This window comes from Pan troglodytes, chromosome 21 (assembly GCF_028858775.2).
Source record: "Pan troglodytes isolate AG18354 chromosome 21, NHGRI_mPanTro3-v2.0_pri, whole genome shotgun sequence".
Classification (NCBI taxonomy): Eukaryota; Metazoa; Chordata; class Mammalia; order Primates; family Hominidae; genus Pan; species Pan troglodytes.
The window spans coordinates 36,304,133-36,316,088 of NC_072419.2; the positions used below are offsets into that span (position 1 = coordinate 36,304,133).

Consider the following 11,956-nt stretch of genomic DNA (forward strand, 5'->3'; position numbering starts at 1 on the left):
CGGCGAACCGCGGCGACCGGGACACGCTCCCCCACCCTCTCCCTGTCGGACCCTTCCTACTTGCCTTCCTCCCTCCTGCAACAAGCCCACACTACCCACGACGCGCGACGGCGACGGCACGGGACCTTCCACCCCGCCAGGGCCAACGAACCCCTCACCACGAGCTGCGTGAGGCACCAGGGAGCCCCCGAGGGAGGAACCCGGACCGCAGTGGTGGCCACGGGAACTCGGCCCCAGCCGGCTCTCTTCCCTCTCTGTTTTCACGGGTGGCAGCGCCACCCTCTCTCTCTTCCTCACAGCCGGGAGCCCCCCTTCCCCATGCCACCCAATGCGTGACCACACAGGGCCTGTAGGGGGAGGGAGAAGGGGCGGGCACGGCGGCAGAGGAGGGCGGACGTCGCCGGTCTGCACTTGGGGGGACAGAGGGCCCCGGCAGGCCATGCCACGGAACCCCCAGCCGTACACCCCAAGGAGCCCGGAGGCACCCCCGAGGACTATTGATCGGCAAGCGACGCTTAGACAGGCATAGCCCTGGGAGGAACCCGGGCCGCAAGTGCGTTCGAAGTGTCGATGATCAATGTGTCCTGCAATTCACATTAGTTCTCACAGCTAGCTGCGTTCTTCATCAACGCAGAAGCCCAGTGATCCACCGCTAAAAGTCATACAAGGTGGATTTGGCGAGGGCGCTCCCAACACCGGGAGGCCCTACTGGCACAACAGGTCCCCCAGAGGGTTTACCTCAGGCCGGCCATTCAGACAGCAACGGGACCAGACTCCAGAGAGGGATCGGAAGGTTTCACAACACAGGGAGGCGGTGCCGACCACGGGGGGGCGAACACTGACAGCACCCCACGGGCGCCCGGGGATTCCCGCTCCCACAGCGCAGGGCACAGGCCACACGCACGGCACACGTGCAATGGCACGACGGCCGCCGGTAAAGCCCCCAGCGGCGTCAGCGGCAACACGCAAGTGGGGCGCAGCCCCGGCCGGCTGAGGGGACGGAATCGGCGGGGGAGGCGAGAGAGGGGCGGGCCCCTCCCGAACGGACTCCCCCGAGGGCCCACCGCACCCGACCCACGTGCGGACGGGCGACCCCCCAAGGGGTCCTTAAACCTCCCCGCCAGAGCGCGCTAGGAACCTGGACGGCGGGGGCGGATGAGGAGGTGGGGACAGGCGTCCGGCCCCCGACCCTCGAGACGCCCTAGCGGGAAGGCTGGGGAGAGCGAGCGGGCCAGGCCGGGCCCGGTGGCGCGGTGTGGCAGAGGAGAAGATGGTGGCAGCGGCAGCGATGGGAACCCGGCCGACCCCAACGGGAGCCGGCGGGATGGGGCCGAGCCAGCGGGACAGGGCGGGACGACAGCTCCGGCGGGGAGGGCACCGAGACCCCCACCCCGCCGGGACGCCGAGAACCATCCCCGCGCCCGCTGACACACACGTGGGGGCCATGGCAGGTGGCCGCTCTCCGCTGCTCACCAGGCCGGCAAGGCGTCCAGCCCGCCCCACGACACACACACACGGTTTCCTCCCCGTACACGTGTCTCTGTCTCCCCCCTCTCCCTCCCGAGTTCTCCGGCTCTGGGGGCAGGCGAGGCAGTGCAACGAACAAAGGGCACGACCCCGCCCACGCACGCGCCGCACGGGGAACAAGGTCTGCCAAGGAGGAAGGAGGCAGCGGCACCGCCACAGCTTCACCGCCGCGGCTTCGCTCTTCTCCATTAATGATCTCTCCGCAGGTTCACCTACGGAAACTTTGTTATGACTTTTACTTCCTCTAGATAGTCAAGTTCGCCTGTCTTCTCAGCGCTCTGCCAGGGCAGTGGGCTGACCCGGCGGGTCCGATCCGAGGGCCTCACTAAATCATCCTATCAGTAGTAGTGACGGGCAGTGTGTACACAGGGCAGGGACTTCAGGTAAGCTTATGACCCGCACTTACTGGAAATTCCTCCTTCATGGGGAATAATTGCAATCCCCCATCCCCATCACGAATGGGGTTCAGCAGGTTACCCGCCTCTGCCACGTAGGGTAGGCAAACACTGAGCCAGTCAGTGTAGCGCACGTGCAGCCCTGGACATCTAAGGGCATCACAGACCTATTATTGCTCAGTTTCCGGTGGCTGAACGCCACTTGTCCCTCTAAGAAGTTGGGGGACGCCGACCGCTCGGGGGTCGTGTAACTAGTTAGCATGCCAGAGTCTCCTTGGTTATCGGAATTAACCAGACAAATCACTCCACCAACTAAGGCCATGCACCACCACCCATGGAACAGAGAAAGAGCTATCAATCTGTCAATCCTGTCCGTGTCCGGCCGGGTGATTTTTCCCATGTTGAGTCAAATTAAGCCGCAGGCTCCACTCCTGGTTGTCCCTTCCACCAATTCCTTTAAGTTTCAGCTTTGCAACCATACCCCCCCGGAACCTAAAAACCCAAAGACTTTGGTTTCTTGGAAGCTGCCCAGCGGGTCATGGGAATAACGCCGCCACATCTCCAGTCGGCATCGTTTATGGTCGGAACTACGACGGTATCTGATCGTCTTCGAACCTCCGACTTTCGTTCTTGATTAATGAAAACATTCTTGGCAAATGCTTTCACTCTGGTCCGAACTGCGCCGGTCCAAGAATTTCACCTCTAGCGGCGCAATACGAATGCCCCCGCCCGTCCCTCTTAATCATGGCCTCAGTTCTGAAAACCCAGAAAATAGAACCGCGGTCCTATTCCATTATTCTTAGCTGAGGTATCCAGGCGGCTTGGACCTGCTTTGAACCCTCTAATTTTTTCAAAGTAAACGCTTCAGGCCCCGGGACACTCAGCTAAGAGCATCAAGGGGGCGCCAAGAGGCAAGGGGCGGGGACGGGCTGTGGCTCGCCTCCCGGCGGACCGCCTGCCCTCTCCCAAGATCCAGCAACTAAAGTTGCTGCAGATTTTAACTGCAGCAACTTTAATATATGCTATTGGAGCTGGAATTACCGCTGCTGCTGGCACTAGACTTGCCCTCCAATGGATCCTCGTTAAAGGATTTAAAGTGGACTCATTCCAATTACAGGACCTCGAAAGAGTCCTGTATTGTTATTTTTGGTCACTACCTCCTCGGGTCGGGAGTGGGTAATTTGCATGCCTGCTGCCTTCCTTGAATGTGGTAGCCATTTCTCAGGCTCCCTCTCCAGAATCCAACCCTGATTCCCCTTCACCCGTGGTCACCATGGTAGGCACAGCGACTACCATCGAAAGTTGATAGGGCAGACGTTCCAATGGGTTGTCCCTGCCACGGGGGGCGTGCGATTAGCCCGAGGCTATCTAGAGTCACCAAAGACGGTGGTACCTGACCCCCCAAGGCCGGGGCTGAAAAGGGGCTGACCGGGTTGGTTTTGATCTGATAAATGCACGCATCTTCCCCGCGAAGGGGATCAGCGCCCTTCGGCATGTATTAACTCTATAATTACCACAGTTTTGCAAGTAGGAGAGGAGAGAGCGACCAAAAGAACCGTAACTGATTTAATGAGCCATTCGCATTTTCACTGTACCGGCCCTGCATACTTAGACATGTATAGCTTAATCTTTGAGACAAGCATATGGTACTGGTAGGATCAACCAAGTTGGTAGAAAGCGGCCTCCAGGCCTTGCGAGGATGAGCCCGGCGTCCCAGTCGCGAGGATGGGGCAGCAGGGCGGGCGACTGGGCGTGTGGGAGGGAGGGAGCAGCTCGGGGCGGTGGGAGGGGGGTGGTGGGGCGGCGAACCGGATATCCCATACATCCACACTACACAACACCCCCCGATGGGCTCACCACTCCCGACCCTTCGCGCCCACGTGCCAGGAGGCAGACTGCCCGACCGGTGCGCGGCAGCCGCGAGGGACCGGTGGCCACTCGCGCGCGGCGGGCGCGGGGCGGCCCCGACGTTTGGGCAGCGAACGAGAGGCGGACCGCGGTGCCCGGGGTCTCACCGCCAGCGGCCTCCAAGCACCAAGGCGGCCCCGCGCGGCACCTGGAGCAGCCGACTGGCCTTCGGCGGGCCCGCGGCTCCCACACCACCGCCGCCATCGCGGCCAGCACCGGGAACCCTCTTCCCTGCGCACGCTGCAGGCCGACCCCAAACCTTCCGGGCGCCCACCAGGCCCATGCGGGGCACCGCCAACCTGGTCCCGAAGGCGCGCACCCGGGGACATGGACAACGAGCCAACCAGTGGCCGGCGGCGGCGCCACACAAGGCGGAGCCGGGTTTGGTCCCAGACGGGGCCACCACAGCCTAAGCCGGTGAGCCGCTCGGGGAGAGAGGATCCGCGGGTGGGGAGGGGGGCACAGACAGGCAGGGCCAGGGACCCCGAGGGCAAGGGCACCCGGGAGCCCGCAGAGGGGCGGCTCAGGGAGAAACCTCAGGCAAGGCCGGGCCACCAGGAAAACACGGCCACGGGATCCCACCGCCACAGACACTAGGGAAGTCCCGTGGTGCCCCGCCTAGGACGCCGGACGGCCCTCGGCACCCACGGAGACCCGCCTCACGAGCCCAGGTCCCGCCATGGGGATCCAGAAGCGACTTCAGCCACAAACCCAACTCCAGGGCCACGTTGCTCGTTTCTGGTCCATCCTCCGACCCGGTCAAGCTCTGGGAGACCGGCGCGCCCCCCACTTGGGACACTTCCCATGGCCAGGCGGCCCAACGCCCTGCCACGCAAACGCGGTCGTCGGCACCGGTCGCTGCTCCTCAGGGGAGCGGGCGGAGAGCCGGCTCGCAGCGGAGCGGGTCACGAGCCGGACGGAACGCCGGGCACAGCCACCGCTTGCGCAGCCTCCCAACCGCTAGGACGCAGGCCCGGCCTGGCAGGATCCTCCCCCGACTCCGAAGGGGGAGGCGCGGGCCACACAGTAGGCGACGAGACGCCCTCCGTCCCCACCGCTGAGGCCAGGGGAACCCTCGCTCTCCCCACCTCACCCCTTCGAGGGGGAAGTGGAGGAGGGTCCTCTGCAAGCGAGTCATTAAGGCAGCGCTACCATAACGCAGAGAGAGGCGGCAGGCAGGGGGATCCGGTACCCCAAAGGCACACCTCTCGGATCGCTAGAGAAGGCTTTCTCACCAAGGGTGGGTCACAGTCCCCACCCGCCAATCGCCCCTCGTCAGGCCCGCAGAGGCACTCAGGGACGCCTGGGGAAGTGAGGGGGCCCGCGGTACCAGGAAAAATCTGCGTGCGACATCTTTGAGCCTTCGCGGTCTGGGCGGGGGGCCTGGCCGCTCTACGTGGGTGCAATACCCCAAGTGCCCCCCCGCCCACCCGCCTCCTTTCTCCCAGGCAAAGCACCTCCAAGTACACCCACACACAACCTGTCGGAGGCAGAATGGTAGCCCCTTGGCGGCAGGCCGGCGCACGCGTCACCTGCCCAAGCCCACCGCGATCGCTCACACCGCCCGCGCGCACCCGCCAGAGGGTAGCACGGGACCCGCGCTTGCCAGACCAGGCGGCGCCCTTCTCCGCGTGGGAGGGGCGCGTCTCACTCAACCGCCTCGATCCCTACACCAACGAGCTCCCTCAGGACCCACTCGCGGACATCGCGGTGGTGAATGGAGGAGGGGGAGCTGGGGGTGGGAACCACACACCACCGCTCGGCCTCCGGCACCTGAGTGATAAGCCGGCGGGGGAAGGGAGGGAGCCGGGCGTGGTACGCTCACAACTGTCATCCCTGCACTTTGGGAGGTGAGGGAAGGTGGATCCCTCGATCCAAGCCTTGGCAACATGGTGAAACCTCGTCTCCAAAAAAATACAAAAACTAACTGGTTTCATAACCTGGACTCAAAGTTAGTAAATAGATAAATAGGCTGGGCGCGGTGGCTCACGCCTGTAATCCCAGCACTTTGGGAGGCCGAGGCGGGCAGATCAACGGGGTCAGGAGATCGAGACCATCCTGGCTACCACAGTGAAACCCCGTCTCTACTCAAAATACAAAAAATTAGCCAGGCACTGTGGTGGGTGCCTATAGTCCCAGCTACTTGGGAGGCTGAGACAGGAGAATGGCGTGAACCTGGGAGGCAGAGCTTGCAGTGAGCCGACATCACGCCACTGCACTCCAGTCTGGGCAACAGAGCGAGACTCCATCTCAAAATATAATACTAATAAATAGATGAAAATAGAAAATTAAAAAAAAAAAAACGTAGCTGGCCGGGCGCAATAGCTCACGCCTGTCATCCCAGCACTTTGGGAGGTCGAGGTGGGCTGATCACCTGAGGTGGCCAGTTCGAGACCCACCTGACCCACATAGAGAAATGCCGTCTCTACTAACAATACAAAATCAGCCGGGTGTGGTGACACATGCCTGTAATACCAGCTATTCAGGAGGCTGAGGCAGGAGAATCGCTTGAACACGGGAGGTGGAGGTTGCGGCGAGCCGAGATGGTGCCATTGCACTCCAGCGTGGGCAACAAGAGTGAAACTCCGTCCAAAAAAAAAAATAAGCCCTGTATTCTATTATTTTTACTTCCTACCCTGAGAAGAACATAATACAACTGTTGTCTGTCTGCCTGCCTGCCTGCCTGTGACAGGGCCTCACTCTGTCTTTCACCCAGACTGGAGTGCAGTGACACCATTATGGCTCACTCACTGCAGCCTCAACCTCCCCAGGGTTAGGCAGTTCCTCAAGGGATCCTACGGCCTCGGCCTCCCAAAGTGTTGGGGTTACAGGCGTGAGCCACCATCACCTGGCCTGAGTTAATACATCTGGTCTCACTACGTCTTAACCACACACCCATGAAGAACTCAAGTCAAGAGAGAGTCGGTAAAAGACTCTCAGCATTCTCTCCCGAAAGCAGTGAGGTGGATGGCGGCCGTGTGTCCCGAGCTCCTGTGGTTTCAGGTGACCACGCGTAGAGGAGAGATTTCCAATGTTTCCAGAGAGGCGCTAGCCGCAGTCATTCGGGGCATCCGAGCACGAGATGGGGTTTCTGACAACGACTTAAGGGCCAGGAAGGGCCTGAATCTGCCAAGGCCCGTGTCCCAGGGTGGGGTCGATGGAACCCAAGGTAGAGGGAGTCAGCGGTCCGCACGGAGAGAGCTCCAGCCCTAGGCCCCACTGTGCAGACCGAATCAGAAGGAAGAGAGTCCTTCGTCCTACATACCACATCCCTCCACTGAACTTGGGAGCAAATCCGTTTTCCAACCATGAGGTGACTCTCGCTTTGCAATGGATCACAAGGGGCCGGGCTTTCCAGAGTCTGCAGGGTAAAGAAGTCATTCTGGCTTGGCCTCCCCCATCCCCTGGTAACTGGTGAGTTTAAATGAGCCAAGGCTGGCTGGGCCGGAGCTCCTACGAGGGGGAGGGGGGTGGGCAGAGTAGGGGGGTGCCTGAGGCACTGCAGAAATTGGGTCTGAGCCTCGAGGATGACGGTGCAGCAGGAACCCGTCCAGGCTGCTATATGGCAAGCACTAAACCACTATGCTTACTGAGTTGGGGTTTTCCTCGCAGAACACCTTTATGCAGAAGTACACTCAGAAGAAGCCATGTTTTACTGGCGACTTGTTCTTACCACCCAGGAAAGGCCTATAAAGCATATAGACTCTTGAAAGGACACAGTTGTCTTACACCGCAATGAAAATACCTGCTTGCAAAATGTTGTGTTGATCTCAGCAAGCTTGCAGAAGGGGAACAAATCTTATCTGGTGGAGTGTTTAATAGGTAGAAAAGGCATGATGATATTGTTACTGAGTTTGGTGATTCAGCTTGCTTTCCCCTTCCATTGTTGGGACATGTACATTGCAAGACAGATCGGCTTGCCAAAGGATCAGAATGTGACCAAAAGAGGCTTAGTTTAAAGCCTTTCCTCTGGTATCCCTTTGAATCATTATGTGAAATAGGTGAAAGGCCAGATCCTGACCAAACATTTAAATTCACATCTTTTCAGAACTTTAGCAACTGTCTGCCCAACTCTTGCACAACACAAGTACGTAATCATAGTTTATGTCACAGACAGCCTGAGACCTTTCTTGCGGACACACCCCAGGACACAACTGAATTAAACAGATTGAATTTAGAATCTTCCAATTCAAAGTATTCCTTGAATACAGATTCCTCAGTGTCTTCTATTGATTCAGCGTAATTTCACCTGATACTGTCCAACTGGGAACAGGAACTTCCATATTATCTAAACAGGTTCAAAATAAACCAAAAACTGGTCGAAGTTTTTTAGGAGGACCAGGAGCTCTTAGTCCATTAACCCCAAGTTTTGGGATTTTGCCATTAGGAACCCCAAGTCCTGGAGATGGATCCTATTTACAAAACTACACTAATACACCTTCTGAAATTAATGTGCCATCCACCGGAGCCCCTTCAAAAAAGTCTGTTGCCAGAATCGGACAAACTGGAGCAAAGTCTGTCTTCTCACAGAGTGGAAATAGAAGAGAGGTAACTCCAGTTCTTGCACAAACAGAAAGTTCTGGTCCATAAATAAGTACAACACCTCAGGTATTGAGCCCCACTATGACATCTTCCCTAAATGCACTGCCTTGAAGAAATTCATGACTCTTTACTAGTGACAGTTCCACAACCAAGGAGAATAGGAAGAAATTAAAAAAGAAGTTTCCACCTAAAATCCCAAACAGAAAAACAAAAAGTAAAACTAATAAAGGAGGAATAACTCAACCTAACATAAATGATAGCCTGGAAATTACAAAATTGGACTCTTTCATCATTTCAGAAGAGAAAATATCCACAATCACACCTCAGATTCAGGCTTTTAATCATAAAAAACAGCAGCAGAAGGCTTGATGAGCCTTCTTCGTGAAAGGGGGAAAGGTTATTTAGCTTTGTGTTCATACCACTGCAAAGAAGTATAAATATTTTGAGCCATCTACCTTCTCACTACTGCAATACTGGTTGGGTACTGTGCCAAATTGGAAGGGTCTATTTTGAACTTTCAGAGTACATGCAAGCTGAAAGAATATTCTCAGAGGTTAGAAGGATTGAGAATTATAGAGTCGAAGGCATGGAAATCTACTCTACAACATTTTGGCATCTTCAAAAAGATGTTGCTCTTTCAGTTCTGTCAAAAAACTTAACAGACATGGATAAAAATCCGCCAGAGGCCTGGTGTGCTGCAGGGAACTGTTTCAGTCTGCAACGGGAACACGATATTGCAATTAAATTCTTCCAGGGAGCTATCCAAGTGGATCCAAATTATGCTTATGCCTATACTCTATTAGGGTGAGAGTTTGTCTTAACTGAAGAATTGGACAAAGCATTAGCTTGTTTTTGAAATGCTATCAGAGTCAATCCTAGACATTGTAATGCACGGTAAGTGGTAATGAAGTGTAGAGACAAAGTCTTGTTGATGGTGCTGGTAGTCACTAATTTTTCTTGTTAGTTAGCTCTTTATTGTCATGAATTTGGTTACTAATACTTAGGGATGGTACATACTGGTCAATAACTTCAAACTAACATGTTTTCTTATGAAATGTATGTCTTTAACAAACTCTTCAGTTAACTAATGATAATAGAATACCAGATCATTATGCTCAACAGTTTCAGTCTTCTACCAAACTTTTGCAGACACTGTAGTTGTGTTTTCTTTGTTTGTATGCTTGTTTAGTTTTGTTACTTGATTTATTACTTTTTCTTCGAACACAGAAATGGTGATTGGGACAAAAAGTGCCTGGGAAATTGGAAAGGAATAGCATAATTCACTTATTGGATAATAGAAAAAAAACACTGAAAAAATTCACTAGTTTTTGCTTTTTGACAGTGTTCCAGTTTATTGAGTTACTATTAAGAACTTAGTATACCCTTTTATTTAGCAGTATCTCTGTTTTCCTTTTTTTACTTGTGTATAAGTAGACACATAGGAAATTACTATCCAGGTCATATTGTTATCAACTGAATAACATATGAAAAAGTTTGGTCCTACATCTGCCTCAACACCATACTTACTGTTGACATTTATTGTATTTTTCTGGACTGACTTAAAAATTTAAATATGAAGAGAAGGCCAGGCATGGTGGCTCATGACTGTCATCCTAGCGCTTTGGGAGGCTGAGACGGGCGGATCAGAAGGTCAAGAGATCGAGACCATCCTGTCCAACATGGTGAAACCCCGTCTCTATTAAAAGTATAAAAATTAGCTGGGCATGGTGGCGGACACCTGTAGTCCTAGCTACTAAGGAGGCTGAGGCAGGAGAATTGCTTGAACCTGGGAAGTAGAGGTTGCAGTGAGCCAAGATTACACCATTCCACTCCAGCCTGGGTGACAGAGTGAAACGCCGCCTCAACAAAAAAATAAAATAAAATAAATTAATTAATAGATAAATATCAAGAGAAGTATAATTCTGAAGTCATAACTCTGTGGAAGCTTTTTTGTCAGATACGGTTATCTTTTGGGGTAATTATTATAGCAGTTGAGTTTTAACACTTGATTTGCTTCTAAATCTGAAGCATTACATTACTTAAACATTTTTTGATTTGTGAATATATTGTTTAATGGATTATATCTCATTTTGCAGTAGTAGTTGCAGTGTCTGAAAGATTGCCAAAAAAATAGTGCTAGTTTTGCTGACAAATGTAACATTCAACTTACCAATACTGCCTTCTCTTCCGATAGGTATGTTCTCCGTAATACTTTAAGAACTCAGTTCTTCATAAAACTTGTGTTGTTTTTGCTTTTTTCCCAAGACTGGTTGAACCGTGTGTTGTTCTTTTTTAAAAGTGCATTGTCTGTTCAGCTATTCTGTAGGAGTCGCATTCTTAAAAACCTTAACCATATCAAAAATTGTGTTTAAAGGTGGATTATTCAGATTGGCCAGCTTTTACTAGGAGGAATTTAAATGCTGACCTATTTAGGTAACTCTAAATACTGAGCAACTTTATTCTAACTACAAAATAGATAGCCTTTCTTTTGTTTTCACTTTCACTATTATTAGCACTGGGTTTAATATATTTTCTTCATCTAAAACACAATTATAACCATATATAAAGCCACTCAAATAAAGCAGATATATTGTGCTTTAAAAAAAAATAAGAAAGAGAAAAAAAAGAAGTCATTACGTGGCACACAATAAGGTGTGACTCGAATCTAGAATCTCCAGTGAAAACCAATGAAACAGGGTCAAACCCCATGTGTACTGAAAATTAAAAAATGAGCCGGGCGTGGTGGCACTGAGGCAGGAGAATCACTCGAACTCAGGAGGCAGAGGTTGCAGTGAGTTGAGATCACGCCACTGTACTCCAGCCGTGGGGGACAGAGCAAGACTCCATCTCAGAAACAAACAAACACACAAAGCCAATAAATGTGTTTCACTCAACGTGTCAGGCTCAGGTCTCTTGACAGGATACATCCAGCACCCAGGGAAACGTTGAGGGGTGGGGTGGAATCTATTTTGTGGCCTCAAGGAAGGGTTTGAGAGATAGTCTCGCAAACGTGACGGCCTAAGGAAGCCCCTCCGCCCAAGAAGCGATATACATTTGTGCCCTGTAGCCACCCACCAGGGAGAATCGGGCTCTCTACAGACCCCTCAACCCCCACCCCACCCCGCCTACCCCGCCTCGTGAAATGAGCTCTTGCTCCGTCAGGCTCTATTCACGCCCTGTGGTTTTGTAACCTCCAGTGTGTATGCGTGTGTTGCGGGGTGGGCTGGGCGCGGCTGTGGGCAGAGGAGGGGATAAAGCTGCGGTGTTCCGCGGGTTCCCGGGACGTGGGACGTGAGTGGGGTAGCCAGAGCCTAGTTAACTCATCGCCTGTCAGGACGTCTCCCCTCCTGGTCCCCTCTCTGACCTGCGCTCCACATCTTCGCAGTTCAGTGGCGACCTCGTGGGTGGAAGTCGCCATCCCTTTCTACTTTAGCCGACGAAGGCCGGGCTCCCAAGAGTCTCCCCGGAGTCGGGGCCTTGGACAGGCTCACAAGGATGCTGACAGCGACGGTTGGTGACGGTGATGTAAGTTGGAGGCCTCGGGCCAATGCAGAGGTATCCATTTGACCTCGGTGGGACAGGTC

At 53.8% G+C, this 11,956-nt stretch overlaps 1 protein-coding gene, 1 non-coding gene and 1 pseudogene across 2 annotated transcripts; 2 read left to right on the forward strand and 1 right to left on the reverse strand.

Annotated features, from left to right (window-relative positions):
* Positions 1 to 509: 509 nt before the first annotated feature.
* On the reverse strand, positions 510 to 661 carry LOC112206599 (5.8S ribosomal RNA). Its single transcript, XR_002941014.1, has one exon. It is a non-coding gene; the product is annotated as a 5.8S ribosomal RNA (ribosomal RNA).
* Positions 662 to 2,460: 1,799 nt separating this feature from the next.
* Positions 2,461 to 7,043, forward strand: LOC107969883 (dapper homolog 3-like). Its single transcript, XM_063802816.1, is given in 6 exon segments — positions 2,461 to 2,517; positions 2,791 to 3,098; positions 3,640 to 3,966; positions 4,007 to 4,892; positions 6,734 to 6,805; positions 6,807 to 7,043. Coding segments are annotated over 6 exon segments (1,887 nt in total).
* A 282-nt stretch (positions 7,044 to 7,325) lies between these two features.
* Positions 7,326 to 8,443, forward strand: LOC134809207 (cell division cycle protein 27 homolog; annotated as a pseudogene).
* Positions 8,444 to 11,956: the final 3,513 nt, after the last annotated feature.